Genomic DNA, 17,387 nt, shown 5'->3' with positions numbered 1-17,387 from the left:
CTTTGCAATGTAGGTAAACTACTGACAACACCATCTACAGTATATTGCACAATGACACGAATATCTCCCAATGCCTCAAATTGTGGAGAAAAATAAAACTGGCCATAATGTCATGCTGTGCATGAGATGAAGTCAAGCCGGCCAAGTACCCTATGCTAACATTTCAGCATAATAAAGGCTCTCTCTCATAATAACATGCAATCAGCTTATTTCGTATTAACTTGATCTTTCATGTCTTAAAGTAATGGACTGTCGTTTCTCTTTGCTTATTCGAGCTGTTTTGCCATAATATGGACTTGGTCTTTTACCAAATAGGGCTATCTTCTGTATACCACCCTACCTTGTCACAACACAACTGACTGGCTCAAACGCATTAAGGAAAGAAATACCCCAAATGAACATTTAATAAGGCACACCTGTTATTTGAAATGCATTCCAGGTGACTACCTCATGAAGCTGGTTGAGAGAATGCCAAGAGTGTGCAAAGCTGTCATCAAGGCAAAGGGTGGCTACTTTGAATAATCTTAATTATAAAATATTTTTTTGATTTGGTTACGACATGATTACATGTGTTATTTCATAGTTTTGATGTCTTCACTATTATTCTACAATGTAGAATGTAAAAATAAAAATGTCAAAATAAAGAAAAACCCTTGAATGAGTAGGTGTTCTAAAACTTTTGACCAGTAGTGTATGCATTCCTCACTGAAGTCAAAAGCATTTTGTCTTGTCATCTAGCACAATAGAATGAGAAAGATTGAAAACAAACTAAACTGACACAGTATACTGTACACACAGTATCAAAAAGGGAAACCGATACTACATTTAGCTTGTGACTTTATTCCAGTAATAGTGAAAGCAGTGTTTTGTTTTACACCAAAGGCCTCCCGGATTAGATTGTAGTGTGGCAGAAGTCATAATCCTAAAAGAGAATGAAGTTATTGGAGATTTTACATATTGGCAATAAAGTATTATTCAATTAATAACTTATTTAATATGATCAATATTATTTCATCAATCAACAAAAACAATTGACCGAAATCATAAGCACAAGGACAAATCCCTTTCGCGTGTGTCTCCCTACCACATCAGTGCGTTGGCTCTTGCACAGCTACTGTGCTCTGTAACTCTCGTAGTGTGTGTCATGGGTCATGTCCTTCAGGTCCTGCATATGAGTCCTCACCAACATGTTCCTCAGGTGGACAAAGTCACTGTGATATGGGTTCTCCACTGACAGCACAACAAGACAACAGTGAACTGCAATAAACTTAAATGGAGTGTACAGTACATTTATCTCAAGTTCACTTACAAGGTGTGTGAGTGTGCATGTTCGTGTGTGTGTCTGTATTTATTCTGCACCTTCCACCACTCCCCAGGGGTAGAGACGGGCGCGGATCCGCCGACCATTAACATCCACCACCATGTTACTGCCAATCACTGCAAACGGAACGCTCCTCTGACAAAGAATGAGAGACAGAAACTTATAGAACACACTTCCTCATTTAGCAGCAGGGTAAATCCATTTGAACGGATTTGATTTTTTGTTGTTATTGACAGCATCCCTTTTGATTTAAACAAAACTTTCCTTACATGTTTGCCCATGGAAGAGGTGGTCAAAAAGGGACTTTTTTGACCTGAATGCAAAAACATTTAGGAGATAAAGGTCCTCAAAGTTCACCCATTTTGCATACCTTACGAGACAATGTCTTATTACTGGAAAAGATAAACGGTTGAGTTTGATTTCATTTAAAAGCTTACAGTGTTGTCAAACTATTTTATTATATAATTATTAAAAAAAAAATTTTTTTTAAACCTTTAATGTCAATTATCTAAAAACGTGTCAACTCAGATTGTCATTCGCATATGTGGTAGCTTAGACCCTATTTCACATCTGAAGCTTTTGTGTTGTGTCCGCCATCGGTTGGGACAACATGCTCTTGAATAAAGCGTGGGTGTCATTTCAAGCATAGAAATAAGTCACGGAATGGACCTGTTCCTTCAGACCACTGCAATTTAGCTGGTACACCCCTCACCCACCAACCGGCGAGGGCGCTGTAATCAACTTATCTGATAAGGTACTTACTACACATCAGGTGTCTGCTTTAAGCAAAGGCCTCCCTTTTGTCCCCACATGAAACCAACTCTTTTGAGTTTTTTAGCTAAAAAAAAAAAAAATCTAACTTAGGCATATGTTTGGCAAGTCTAATGACTCCAATGATGCACAAAGGGCCAATATCTCTGTGTAGAAACCCAAGAGTATATTTATGCCTCAAGTATCAAATCCTTCCATTCACACCTTCTGTAGAATTGTGGAACAGAATGTTTTACATTTTTCATTCCAAACTGACTTATTCCCCAAAGAATGTGAGCCGAGAGGAAAGACTAGCTATTCAGGAACTTGGATTGTCATTAAACCTGCCGATAAAGGAGGGGCTATAGTCATTCACACTATAAAGCAGAAGATTATCACCAGCCTGATGAACATTTCTATAGGAAATTCAGAACTGACCCTACATCGGACTTCCAGACAAAGATAACCAACTATCTGACATTTGCTGTTGATCAGAACTGGATCTCTAAACATGAATTTGACGACCTTCATTGCAAATTCCTTGTCATACCTATTTTCTATATGCTACCTAAGATCCATAAGCGCTTATACAAACCTAAGGGCAGACCCAAAATTGCCAGTATTGACTCTCTTCTGAAGCCACTCGCCAACTTTGTTGACTCCTTCATTAAGCCTATTGTGCAAAAACTCCCAGCATTCGTCAAAGATTCCACAGATGTGATTAACAAAATATCAGAACTGTCTAATCTCCCTGACAACTTATTGGCTACATTTGATCTAGAGATCCTCTACAGGAATCTCTAATGAAAAAGGCCTAGATGCACTGGGATATTACCAACAGGACCGTCACGAAGAAATGTCACCACCTAGTGAATTTATCTGTGAACTGGCTTCTCTAGTTCACAAGCTCAACTACTTTAACCTTTGAAAAACACTTTTTCCTTTGTTAGTGGAGTTGCTATGGGCTCCACCTTTGCCCCTAATTATGCTAATTTATACGTGAGCCATTTTGAGCAAACGTTTCTGTGATGAGACCAGAAACCCTTACTTCTCCAAGATCCTCCAATGGTTTAGGTATATTGCTGAAATTCTGTGTGGATTGGCACTGAACAAGACTGAGTTCACTTCCTTTTTGAACAATAGGAACACTGACCTGAAGTCTCTCTTGAATATGACCATAAGCGGGTCAATTTTTTGGACATGTGGATCGAGGTTGCTAATGGGGAACTTATCACCACTCTATATCAGAAGAGACTGACGAACACATTTCTCCTAGCAAGTAGCGCTCATCCTAGTGCCCAAGAGCCAGTTCTATAGGCTCAAACGTGTGCCTCATTCGACAGAGGACTATATTGATAAAGCTGTCAACATGAAACAATGTTTGCTGGACAGGGGTTACTCCACTCCGTGTTTGGAAGAGGCATACCGAATTGCGCTCTCTAAACCTCGCCAGGATATACAAAAAAAAGTTCAAACGTCTGAGTTGTTTGTTACTTGCATTTCTACATTCACTGGCATATGCTCACCTCAGACCCAGCACTCAGCCAGGAATTCAAGGATCCCTCGTATTCATCTACAAACGGGACCCCAATTTTCACAGTTGACTAGTCCGTGCCAGCCTCAACACGGGTTCTAAACAAACCCTCCTTACTCCCATGAGACAGAAACTACCCCTGTGGCAATTGAGCTCAGTGCAACACCAATACAACACCTCAGCGTCCCGACACCCTAGGTCTGGAAAAAGATAGCGTTAAAGGCCATAATAAAATGTGACTTACATCCTACGCTGTTTGTGATAAGATGTACGTGGGCAAGACATCCAGAAGCTTGAAATAGAGAATAAGTGAACATAAGAGTTCTATAAAGACACCAGGATTAAAATGACCGTTGCTTGTCACTTTGTACAGTGCTCAGCGTCTTCTCTACACTTAAAGGGCATTGAGAAGGTGGAAGTGTCACCAATATGAGACGACGACAGTAAACTCTGGCAGAGAACTCTTTTGAAGATTTTTAAACGGGGGTCAAGTTATTATTCCTATTGTCATCATCTTACAAACACCCTCCCTGTTATTAGGGTGTCCTGTATTCATGACGGCCCTAGTGGCCCAATTCTTCCTCGACAGGTTACCTTTATCTAGTTATTTTCTAGATTTCTCCTGGTTCTATATTTGAAGGTGTCCACATACATTTACATTTAAGTCATTTAGCAGACGCTCTTATCCAGAGCGACTTACAAGTACATACATTCATACTTTTTTTTGTACTGGTCCCCCGTGGGAATCGAGCCCACAACCCTGGCGTTGCAAGCGCCATGCTCTACCAACTGAGCCACACGGGACCACATACTTTTGTATATAGTGTTATATGTTTTCCTTCTTGTCTTTTGCCTTTTTTGCTCTCTCTTTGAGAGTATGGGTTCCTTATACTAACACCACATTCCCTGTGTAGATGTGTTTTTGTTCTAGTAGAAATCCATATCATGTTCTGTTCTATCCTGTAATGACACCTTGTGGATACTTTAGATTACTACAGGTGTCTGCAATTACCTCTGGCTCACTGTGTGGCCTTACCTGTCCCACTTTTGTTTGTGGAGTTATGCTCTGATGAAGGTCGATTGACCGAAAGCTTGGATATAATTAAAATACATTCGCATCTGACTGGAAGTGAGCACGCCCCCATTCTCATCGACGGGGCTGTAGTAGAGCAGGTTGAGAGCTTCAAGTTCCTTGGTGTCAACATCGCCAACAAACTAGAATGGTCCAAACACACCAAGACAGTCGTGAAGAGGGCACGACAAAACCTATTCCCCCTCAGGAGACTGAAAAGATTTGACATGGGTCCTCAAAAGGTTCTACAGCTGCAACATTGACAGCATCCTGACTGGTTGCATCACTGCCTGGTACGGCAATTGCTCGGCCTCCAACCGCAAGGCACTACAGAGGGTAGTATGTGCAAGCCAGTACATCACTGGGGCTAAGCTGCCTGCCATCCAGGACCCCTACACCAGGCGGTGTCAGAGGAAGGCCCTAAAAATTGTCAATTCGCCCATTCTTCACGGCAAAACTGCTCCAGCAAGTTGGATGGGTTCTGCTGGTGTACAGCAATCTTTAAGTCATACCACAGATTCTCAATTAGATTGAGGTCTGGGCTTTAACAAGGCCATTCCAAGACATTTAAATGTTTCTCCTTAAACCACTCAAGTGTTGCTTTAGCAGTACGCTTAGGGTCATTGTCCTGCTGGAAGGTGAACCTCCGTTCCAGTCTCAACCCTCAAGAATTTCCCTGTATTTAGCGCCATCCATCATTCCTTCAATTGACCAGTTTCCCAGTACCCGTCGATGAAAAACATCCCCACAGCAAGATGCTGCCACCACCATGCTTCACTGTGGGGATGGTGTTCTCGGGGTGATGAGAGGTGTTGGGTTTGTGCCAGACATTAACATTTTCCTTGATGGTCAAAAAGCTAAATTTTTGTCTCATCTAACCGGAGTACCTTCTTCCATATGTTTGGGGAGTCTCCCACATGCCTGTTGGAGAACACCAAACGTGTTTGCTTATTTTTGTCTTTAAGCAATGGCTTTTTTATGGCCACTCTTCCGTAAAGCCCAGTTCTGTGGAGTGTACGGCTTAAAGTGGTCCTATGAACAGATACTCCAATCTCCGCTGTGGATCTTTGCAGCTCCTTCGGGCTTATTTTTGTTGCCTCTCTGATTGCTAATTGAAATGGATTCCAGGTGACTACCTCATGAAGCTGGTTGAGAGAATGCCAAGAGTGTGCGAAGCTATCATCAAGGAAAAGGGTGGCAACTTTGAAGAATCTCAAATATATTTTGATTTTGTTTAAAACTTTTTTGGTTACTACATGATTCCATATGTGTTATTTCATAGTTGATGGTCTTCACTATTATTCTACAAATGTAGAAAATAATAAAAATAAAAACCATTGAATAAGTAGGTGTGTCAAAACGTTTGACTGGTACTGCATATGTTGGAGGTCAATGAAGGGTGAATTAGAACTTTGTGTATAGAAAGTTATTGAGTGAGACAAGGGGAAGTGCAGAAAGTTCATATTCTGTTTAAACATGTTATTGCGGAATATTAATATTTCTAAAGGAAGGAGGCAAAGGATAGCAGTCTTGTTTCAGTTCCTGATAAGGCAGGCCAGCTGCTGTGGAACTAGGACAATGAGGAATGTGGAACTCAACTCAAGATAAGTCAACAGTTTAAGAGAGAAGACACTGCTGGGAGGGGGGCCATAGGGGTCCACCCTGAAGACCATCTGACTACAGTCCTATCCCATATTCACACACTTCCACGCCCATGAGGGTTCTAGATTTAGGCAGTGCCATGACAATACCAGTTAGAGGAACAATTCTCAGTCTGTTCCTCTTACACATACAAGGAGGTGACTGCCTAGTCAGATGGTATAAATATGTTATTTTGTGACTTGTATGTTGTGTTCGCAGCAGAAGCACCCAGTGGGTTGAATAAACACGGTTTTAGCTTTTTCTAGGCGTCTGAGTTTTTACTCGGTTTGTTCAGAACCTAACAATATATACACACACACACGACTGACATTGCTTGTCCTAATATTTCTTAATTACATTATTTTACTTTTTATATGTGTGTATTGTTAGATATTACTGCAGTGTTGGAGCTAGGGACACAAGCATTTCACGACACCCGCAATAACATTGCTAAATGTGTATGCAACCAATAAAATTTGATATTTGAATTTGAAAGAAATCAGAGATTAGATTTTTTTTGATAATTGACGTCAAAAGTAACAAATATATTTAAAGAAATTATTAAAGTTTGACAACCCTGTTTGGAGGCTTTTAAATTATATAAATCTCAACCATTTATCTTTTCCAGTGATGAAGACATGGATGTCTCATTGTAAATGTGTCAATTTTGAGCACCTTTATCTCTTGAATGTTTTGGCATACAGGTCCAAAAAGTCTCTTTCTGAGCACTTCTACAATGGGCAAATATGTATGGAAGGTTTTGTTCAAATCAAAGGGTGTGCTGTCAAAAAGTGATTGAATTCAAATGGTTTTAACCAACATTTTGCTGACAAAACTGTTATTATTGTCATCATCATCCGTCTGTCTGTCCGTTTTCACCTTGAGCTCCATGTCCTGCCTCCTGAACTCCTCGTCCTCATCAGAGTCACAGTCTGGTAACTGGTAGATCTTTAACCTGTACTTATCTATCTCACTTAGGATCTGTATGGGGGAGGAAGAAGGGGGAGGGAGGGGGAGAGTTAAGTAGAGAAAAAGGGAGGGAGAATACAAGGGATAGGGGAGCGGGATAGGGGGAAGGGGAGATATAGAAGGCAAGAAAGGGGGAGGGAGAGGGGAAGCGAGAGAGAGGGGGAGTGAGGGGGAGATAGTGGGTAAAAGAGTGAGAAGGAGCAGGAGGAAGGGGGAGAGGGGGTGGGGGGGAGACCGAGGGGAAAAGGGAGGGAGTTAGGTTTACAGGCATAAACCTCTGGCTTCTATTTTAGAGTGAAAATGTGTAATAAAGGTAAAATATCTGCACGGTGAAATAAACAATTGGTGGGAAAGGTGATAGCTTGAGACATGTCACTAACTAGGGTCTGGAAAACTTTTATTTACCCTGATCTTCTTCTTCTTTACCTCATCATAAGTGAGACTATCAGATTTGGCCACAACAGGGATGATGTTGACCTTGTCCTGCAGAGCCCTCATAAACTCTACATCCAATGGCCGCAGACTGACAACACACACACAGACACACAGTGTGTAACGTTTGTATAGGTTGAGTGTGTAGTATGAGTGTGTGTAGTATGGTACCCATGTCCGAAGGGAGAGATGAAGTAGAGGCAGCAGTGGACTCTGTTATCCTGGATGTTCTTTCTGTTCAGGCCGAATTCATCCCTGCGGTACTGCTCAAACTGATGGTCAATGTAGTCGGACACACACTTATAGCTACAGCAGCACACACACACAGGACAGAAGTGTGTGTAAGTACAGCTCCCATGACACACATTCACAAGCGCGCACAATGGCTCTGGGGAGGACTGTCATTTTGAGACGAGGCTAAGCTTATTACTATTTTGCGTCTTTATGACTCTACATGTACCGGTGAATACCTATATACCTGTCTGTATTATTGATGGCATCTCCATAGCCTTGTGTGTCCACTACATTGAGTTTGAGCTTCACTCCCTTCTCCTCGATGCACACTGTGTTCTTAGTGATGCCCACAGTCTGAGCCAGCCTCTCTGGACAACACACAGATGCGCGCACACACAATCAAAAAAAAGATCAGAGGTTATATAAAATCAATCTTGTAGATCAGGGTTGGGTAGGTACAGTAGAGACAAACCACTCCACAGGATACAACTTGATGTTGCAGAAGTACAATAGCAACAGTAATGGACCCCCATTGAGAAATCACACTCTCACCCTCTGCATTCAGCACCTTCCTGTCCTTGTAGAGGTCTGTAAGGAACAGACTGTTGACTAGTGTAGATTTACCCAGACCAGACTCTCCTAGAGAAAGAGGGAGGGAGAGAATGATGAAGAGAATGAGGGAGATAGAGCGCAAGAGATCCTGCTTAGCCTCAGACCCTGATCATATCCCTGCTAAATACTTCTAATTTAGCAGTGGAAACATTGTCATGAAAGTGAACAAACTACAACTCCCTGACAGCCCTTCCCCTGTCCTCACCTACCACCATCAGAGTGAACTCAAATCCCTTCTTCACTGACTTCCTGTGTACCTGGTTGGGCAGAGTAGCAAAGCCTACATACTCCCTGTCCTGGTCCTGCAGGGGTTGACCACATGACAAACCAACATAAAGCAAAGACAAACAGATTATACTGTAACTCACTACTCGCAAAAAAGAGAATATACAGTACTCACTGCTTGCATAAAATAAACTCAGCAAACAAAGAAAACGTCCCTTTTTCAGGACCCCGTCTTTCAAAGATTATTCGTAAAACTCAAAATAACTTCACAGATCTTCATTGTAAAGGGTTTTAACACTGTTTCCCATGCTTGTTCAATGAACCATAAACAATTAACGACCGTTCTACAGGTGCATGTTCATTAAGACACTAACAGCTTACAGACGGTAGGCAATTAAGGTCACAGTTCTGAAAACTTAGGACACTAAAGTTTGGGGTCCCTGCTCATCTGGGTGAACGTGCCTTAGGCATGCTGCAAGGAGGCATGAGGACTGCAGATGTGGCCAGGGCAATAAATTGCGATGTCCATTCTGTGAGACGCCATTTACAGCGCTACAGGGACAGGACAGACAGCTGATCGTCCTCGCAGCGGCAGACCACGTGTAACAACACCTGTACAGGATGGGTACATCCGAACATCACACCTGCGGGACAGGTACAGGATGGCAACAACAACTGCCCGAGTTAAACCAGGAACGCACAATCCCTCCATCAGTGCTCAGACTGTCCACAATAGGCTGAGAGAGGCTGGACTGAGGGCTTGTAGGCCTGTTGTAAGGCAGGTCCTCACCAAACATCACCGGCAACAACGTCACCTATGGGCACAAACTCACCGTCACTGGACCAGACAAGACTGGCAAAAAGTGCTCTTCACTGACGAGTCGCGGTTTTGTCTCACCAGGGGTGATGGTCGATTTTGCGTTTATAATCAAAGGAATGAGCATTACACCGAGGTCTGTACTCTGAAGCGGGATCGATTTGGAGGTGGAGGGTCCGTCATGGTCTGGGGCGGTGTGTCACAGCATCATCGGACTGAGCTTGTTGTCATTGCAGGCAATCTCAACACTGTGCATTACAGGGAAGACATCCTCCTCCCTCATGTGGCACCCTTCCTGCAGGCTCATCCTGACATGACCCTCCAGCATGACAATGCCACCAGCCATACTTCTCGTTCGTGCGTGATTGCCTGCAAGACAGGAAAGTCAGTGTTCTGCCATGGCCAGCGAAGAGCCCGGATCTCAATCCCATTGAGCACGTCTGGGACCTGTTGGATCGGAGGGTGAGGGCTAGGGCCATTCCCCCCAGAAATGTCCGGGAACTTGCAGGTGCCTTGGTAGAAGACTGGGGTAACATCTCACAGCAAGAACTGGCAAATCTGGTGCAGTCCATGAGGAGGAGATGGACTGCAGTACTTAATGCCGCTGGTGGCCACAACAGATACTCACTGTTACCTTTGATGTTGAACCCCCTTTGTTCAGGGACACATTATTCAATTTCTGTTAGTCACATGTCTGTGGAACTTGTTCAGTTTATGTCTCAGTTGTTGAATCCTGTTACTGTCATACAAATATTTGCACATGTTAAGTTTGCTGAAAATAAACGCAGTTGACAGTGAGAGGAAGTTTCTTTTTTTTGCTGAGTTTATAATATGCAGCTCAATCAACAGAGATATTGTAAATAGTTATGATGGCATCATGAGAAAGCTCTGAAAGCTGCCTGTTTTCAGACCATATATCACGTTTCACCTTTGACTCATGAAATCTAGGTTTTGGGTATTCATCAGCAAAATCTAAATCCATTAACAACTCAGCACAGGAGCCAATGTGGGCTCTTAATACTACAGTTCTCTCCCTGTGCCTAGGGTTGCAAAGGGTTGGAAACTTTCCGGGAAATTTTCCATGGAAAGTTAAGCCCGGGAATTTGGGGAATTTTGCTTAACCTCTCTTGGGTAGGGGGCAGTATTTTGAAGTTTGGATGCCAAACGTGCCCAAAGTCAACTGCCTGTTACTCAGGCCCAGAAGCTAGGATATGCATACAATAGATTTGGATAGAAAACACTCTAAAGTTTCCAAAACTGTTAAAATAATGTCTGTGAGTATAACAGAACTGATATGGCAGGCAAAAACCTGAGGAAAATCCATCCAGGAAGTGGGATTTTTCAATGTGGGTTCTTTTCTATTGAATGCCTATAGAGTATCTAAATGGTTAGGACCCAGATTGCAGTTCCTATGGCTTCCACTAGATGTCAACAGTCTTTAGACATTGTTTCAGGCTTGTTATCTGAAAAATGAAGAAGAATGAGACCATTTTGTAAGTGGACTGTAGAATCAAGCAGAGCTGGTTTGCGCACTTAACCGATTGCGCGCCCGTCGTTATTTTTCCTTTCTAATGAAGACGCTATTGTCCGGTTGAAATATTATCGATTATTTAGAAAATAGACAACCTGAGGATTAATTATAAACATCGTTTGACATGTTTCGATGAACTTCACCGGTACTATTATGATGTTTTCTGCATGTTTTGACCACCTTTGAGCCAGTGGATTACTGAACAAAACGCGCCAACAAAACAGAGTTTTTGGATATAAAGAGGGACTTTATTGAACAAAACGAACATTTACTGTGTAGCTGGGACTCTTGTGACTGCAACCAAAAGATGATCTTCAAAGGTAATTGATTAATTTTATCGCCATTTCTGACTTTTGTAATTCCTTTACTTGGTTGTAAAATGTTTGTATGCTTTTGTAAGCGGGGCGCTGTCCTCAGATAATCGCATGGTATGCTTTCGCCGTACAGCCTTTTTGAAATCTGACAAAGCGGCTGGATTAACAGGAAGTTAATCTTTAAGCCTATGTATAACACTTGTATTTTTATGAAAGTTTATTATGACTATTTCTGTATTTTGAATTTGGTGCTCTGCAATTTCACCAGATGTTGGCCAGGTGGGACGCTAGGTTAAATTTATCCCTCAAAAAGTTAGCTTATAACAGTGAACTTTTTTTTGTGGGATACACAAGGCAATTCTAAGTCTTGTGGCATATTTTGGTTAAACTATCCCCAATTCAATGGAATTGCCACTCTCTGCAGGCACAGTGCATTCTTCCATCACATGTGCAGTGCACTCTTCCATCACAAGTAGAGCTGATTCTCAAGATCTTGCACACTAATGAGATGCTATTGAGCCCACGCTACTACACTGTCTGAGCCAAGGACCACATGCTTTCTGTTAAGTTTTGATTACAATACTGGGTGAGGTGAATATATTTTATATGACATACATGCTTTTTTGCTAACTAGTAAATAGTAGCCTACAGCAAAGTGTGTTTAAATAATTTCTAACTTGTTAGCAATTTCTGCTAGTTAGTTTTTGCTACCATGTGGGTTTTAGCTTGCTTGAGCCTTCTAACTGAGGAGTGTTAATTCACCTGTTTCCAAACATGTTTCATTTTAGGAGTTATTTAATTTAACTGTTAATCTGTACATGGAATTGTATTTGGGTTTTCTATTTACTATTTTTTCTCTAATCTTTACAGGAAAATGCCACGGGCACTATCTGATGTGTGGAGACATTTCACTGCAGCTAATGTAGAAGGAAAAGCTGTGTACATTTGCAAATACTGTGCCAAATCATATGTGAAGAATGCAACAAAGATGCAGAGTCATCTGGCCAAGTGCATAATGTTCCCTCAGTGCTCACAACAAGCAACCTCTGACAAAAGTCCCTCTACTTCTATTCGAGGTGAAAATGAAGAATCAGACACCTTATCGATAGCAACAGCTCATGGTCCTCCTAGAATCTGATGTTTTTTTTAGCTCAATGGAGGAACGTAGTCAGAGAAAGGCTGATGAATGTCTTGCTCGAGCTGTGTATGCAACTGATTCACCTCTGATGCTCACAGGCAGTGTGTATTGGAAGAGATTTCTGAATGTTCCTCACCCAGCATACACCCCTCCAACCAGACATGCTTTATCTACTCTTTTGCTGGATACAGAGTTCAACAGAGTTCAAGTGAAGGTCAAGCAAATCATAGAGAAAGAAGACTGTATTGCAATCATCTCTGATGGGTGGTCAAATGTTCATGGGCAAGGAATAATTAACTACATCTCCACCCCTCAACCAGTATTCTACAAGAGCACAGACACAAGGGACAACAGACACACTGGTCTCTACATTGCAGATGAGCTGAAGGCAGTCATCAATGACCTTGGATCGTAGAAGGTATTTGCACTGGTGATAGACAATGCTGCAAACATGAAGGCGGCTTGGTCTAAAGTGGAGGAGTCCTACCCTCACATCACACCTATTGGCTGTGCTGCTCATGCATTGAATCTGCTCCTCAAGGACATCATGGCACTGAAAATAATGGATACACTGCCAAGGAAATGGTTAGGTAGGTGAAGGGTCATCAAGTTATAGCAGCAATCTACCTCACCAAGCAAAGTGAGAAAAATAAGAGCACCACATTGAAGCTGCCCAGCAACACCCATTGGGGTGGTGTTGTCATCATGTTTGACAGTCTCCTGGAGGGGAAGGAGTCTCTCCAAGAAATGGCCATATCATAGTCTGCCGATATGGACAGCCCCATCAAGAGGATCCTCCTGGATGATGTATTTCGGGAGAGAGTGGTATGCAGCCTGAAACTCCTGCAACCTATAGCAGTAGCCATTGCACGGATTGAAGGAGACAATGCCATCCTGTCTGATGTTCAGACTGCTTGCAGATGTAAGATAAGAAATCCGTACTGCCCTGCCCACTTCACTGTTGCTCCAAGCAGAGGAAACCGCAGTTCTGAAATTCATCAAAAAGCGTGAAGACTTCTGCCTGAAGCCCATACACGCCGCAGCGTACATGTGGGACCCTAAGAGCATCATTTTACAGATGTATGTTGAAAACGTTTTTGGGAGAAGTGATGGTCATTGGGGATCAATCAATATTACCTTTCTTTTGTTGTTCAATGAAATCATCCCATGTGAAGAGTCAACTCATTTAATAAAGTTCAAATTGTAACAAAATTTAAATTTAAATTTATATTGGAAGGATTTAATCATTTGCAATTATGTCAACTTACAATAAGGTCAAATGTTTATGTTTCTGTCTCCATATGATATGGTAAATATATCTCATTCAAAAAACATCTACATTTAATGGTCTAAATATTAATTTGCATATATATACAGTGGGGAGAACAAGTATTTGATACACTGCCGATTTTGCTGGTTTTCCTACTTACAAAGCATGTAGAGGTCTGTAATTTTTATCATAGGTACACTTCAACTGTGAGAGACGGAATCTAAAACAAAAATCCAGAAAATCACATTGTATGATTTTTAAGTAATTAATTTGCATTTTATTGCATGACATAAGTATTTGATACATCAGAAAAGCAGAACTTAATATTTGGTACAGAAACCTTTGTTTGCAATTACAGAGATCATACGTTTCCTGTAGTTCTTGACCAGGTTTGCACACACTGCAGCAGGGATTTTGGCCCACTCCTCCATACAGACCTTCTCCAGATCCTTCAGGTTTCGGGGCTGTCGCTGGGCAATACGGACTTTCAGCTCCCTCCAAAGATTTTCTATTGGGTTCAGGTCTGGAGACTGGCTAGGCCACTCCAGGACCTTGGGATGCTTCTTACGGAGCCACTCCTTAGTTGCCCTGGCTGTGTGTTTCGGGTCGTTGTCATGCTGGAAGACCCAGCCACGACCCATCTTCAATGCTCTTACTGAGGGAAGGAGGTTGTTGGCCAAGATCTCGCGATACATGGCCGAATCCATCCTCCCCTCAATACGGTGCAGTCATCCTGTCCCCTTTGCAGAAAAGCATCCCCAAAGAATGATGTTTCCACCTCCATGCTTCACGGTTGGGATGGTGTTCTTGTACTCATCCTTCTTCTTCCTCCAAACACGGCGAGTGGAGTTTAGACCAAAAAGCTCTATTTTTGTCTCATCAGACCACATGACCTTCTCCCATTCCTCCTCTGGATCATCCAGATGGTCATTGGCAAACATCAGACGGGCCTGGACATGCGCTGGCTTGAGCAGGGGGACCTTGCGTGCGCTGCAGGATTTTAATCCATGACGGCGTACTGTGCTACTAATGGTTTTCTTTGAGACTGTGGTCCCAGCTCTCTTCAGGTCATTGACCAGGTCCTGACGTGTAGTTCTGGGCTGATCCCTCACCTTCCTCATGATCATTGATGCCCCACGAGGTGAGATCTTGCATGGAGCCCCGGACCGAGGGTGATTGACCGTCATCTTGAACTTCTTCCATTTTCTAATAATTGCGCCAACAGTCGTTGCCTTCTCACCAAGCTGCTTGCCTATTGTCCTGTAGCCCATCCCAGCCTTGTGCAGGTCTACAATTTTATCCCTGATGTCCTTACACAGCCCTCTGGTCTTGGCCATTGTGGAGAGGTTGGAGTCTGTTTGAGTGTGTGGACAGGTATCTTTTATGCAGGTAACGAGTTCAAACAGGTGCAGTTAATACAGGTAATGAGTGGAGAACAGGAGAGCTTCTTAAAGAAAAACTAACAGGTCTGTGAGAGCCGGAATTCTTACTGGTTGGTAGGTGATCAAATACTTATGTCATGCAATAAAATGCAAATTAATTACTTCAAATCATACAATGTGATTTTCTGGATTTTTGTTTTAGATTCCGTCTCTCACAGTTGAAGTGTACCTATGATAAAAATGACAGACCTCTACATGCTTTGTAAGTAGGAAAACCTGCAAAATCAGCAGTGTATCAAATACTTGTTCTCCCCACTGTATTTCGCCACCCCCAGTTTTTTTTCTACAAAACTTCATCTAAAACTGTTGAATGGGTTTCCTGTAAACAATAGATATTATATTCCTTCTCTTTTAGCCAGGTAAATACTGATAGTCTTTTCTTATTATCTGCTAGGCCATTACAATTGTAACTGGCTATACTTATTTCACCACTTACCATAATGAGACAACTTTCAATAATTTTTATCAAAATATATGTTTGTAAACGTACCATTAAAAAGTAACATGATGATTGAGTGTCTATATAGCTGTACCATGATATTTGCATTTCTACTAAGTAAACCTCCAATTGGTCCCTACTATTCCACCCGCTAAAAGCCCTCCTCATCCCGAGTTGGGTTGTAAATCCCAATGCCCGGCAGACCACCCTCGACCCCCTGTATCCCATTAGCCCTGAACCGACTGGGATCCATCCTTTGAAAAGAGCACACAGTGCTCACACATGCGTACTATTGTTTGTACAGATGAACGTGGTACCTTCAGGCGTTTGGAAATTGCTCCCAAGGATGAACCAGACTTGTGGAGATCTACAATTTTTTTTCTGAGGTCTTGGCTGATTTCTTCTGATTTTGATGATGTAAAGCAAAGAGGCACTGAGTTTAAAGGTAGGCCTTGAAATACATCCACAGGTACACCTCCAGTTGACTCAAATGATGTCAATTAGCTGATAGGCTATGACATCATTTTCTGGAATTTTCCAAGCTGTTTAAAGGCACAGTCAACTTAGTGTATGTAAACTTCTGTCCCACTGGAATTGTGATACAGTGAATTATAAGTGAAATAATCTGTCTGTAAACAATTGTTGGAAAAATGTATTGTGTCATGCACAAAGTAGATGTCCTAACCGACTTTCCAAAACTATAGTTTGTTAACAAGAAATTTGTGGAGTGGTTGAAAAACGAGTTTTAATGACTCCAACCTAAGTGTATGTAAACTTCTGACTTCAACTGTTTCCACCTCTGAATATTCTCCAAAATGTGCAACCCTACACTGTGCCTAAAGCCTAATTGTGAACTTACACAAGTAAGCAACGCAAGAACACAACTACACAAAATGGCTGTTCTGCGTACTTGCGTAGCAAAAATATGCAGACATGTGCAACCCCGCAATTTGTATCTCGACGCAACTACACAGGGTCGCAATTGTGTGAAGCCAATTGGGTCTTTCTGTGTTTACTTCCTTAAGGAATAAATTTGGCTTTAGGCCGTAGCTACATTACCTCAGAGGTGTAGGGGTCTAGGCAGCCCCAGGGGCTCTTGGATAGTGGGTGGCGGTCAGAGGTCCAGCTGGTGGGTGTGGCCAGGTAGCGGTGTTCCGGGAGAGGGGAGGAGTAACAGAAGTTTTCGGAGATCGATCCTGTGCCCTGGTGGGAGGAACAGTTGTAACTGTCCTGGGGAAACTCCCTGAGGAAACTCTCCATACTCAAGTTACCCATTTCATCTATAGCCAGGCTGGAGAACTAGACAGAACAGAGGACAGAGAGGAGAGAGATGAGAACGAGTGTGAGAGGAGAGGGAGGGTTGTATAGGAAGGAGAAGTGGAGAGGAGAGGGAGGGGGATAGATTCCTTATTAAAACGGTGTGGTTTGTGCTACTGTATGTCTAAGTGTAGGGTTTACAATAGCTTACATATGGAGAAAAAATCTGATGACACTTCATCATCATGGGCATGGCACAGTGATAGCAACAATATTTTTGGAGATACTGTTTTAACTGCTTTCTGTGCACCCTACTTACCTCTCCATCTGAAGGCAGTGCAGGTATGGTGGCAGAGAGAGAGAGACACACACACACATATTCAGGATCA

The 17,387-nt window shown here is 42.3% G+C and overlaps 1 protein-coding gene across 1 annotated transcript; it reads right to left on the bottom strand.

Annotated features, from left to right (window-relative positions):
- Nucleotides 1-1,111: 1,111 nt before the first annotated feature.
- On the bottom strand, nucleotides 1,112-17,011 carry LOC120056688 (septin-4-like). The gene is made up of 9 exons (XM_039004895.1): nucleotides 16,801-17,011; nucleotides 8,771-8,867; nucleotides 8,506-8,592; nucleotides 8,198-8,321; nucleotides 7,891-8,025; nucleotides 7,693-7,810; nucleotides 7,198-7,299; nucleotides 1,360-1,456; nucleotides 1,112-1,230 (listed from the first exon to the last, which is right to left on the bottom strand). Exons 1-9 carry the CDS (start codon nucleotides 16,999-17,001, stop codon nucleotides 1,112-1,114), a joined length of 1,080 nt encoding a protein of 359 aa, XP_038860823.1. The 5' UTR covers nucleotides 17,002-17,011.
- Between the last annotated feature and the right edge of the window lie 376 nt (nucleotides 17,012-17,387).

The sequence above is a fragment of the Salvelinus namaycush genome, chromosome 12, assembly GCF_016432855.1.
Source record: "Salvelinus namaycush isolate Seneca chromosome 12, SaNama_1.0, whole genome shotgun sequence".
Lineage (NCBI taxonomy): Eukaryota > Metazoa > Chordata > Actinopteri > Salmoniformes > Salmonidae > Salvelinus > Salvelinus namaycush.
This window is presented reverse-complemented; position numbering and strand designations above follow the sequence as displayed.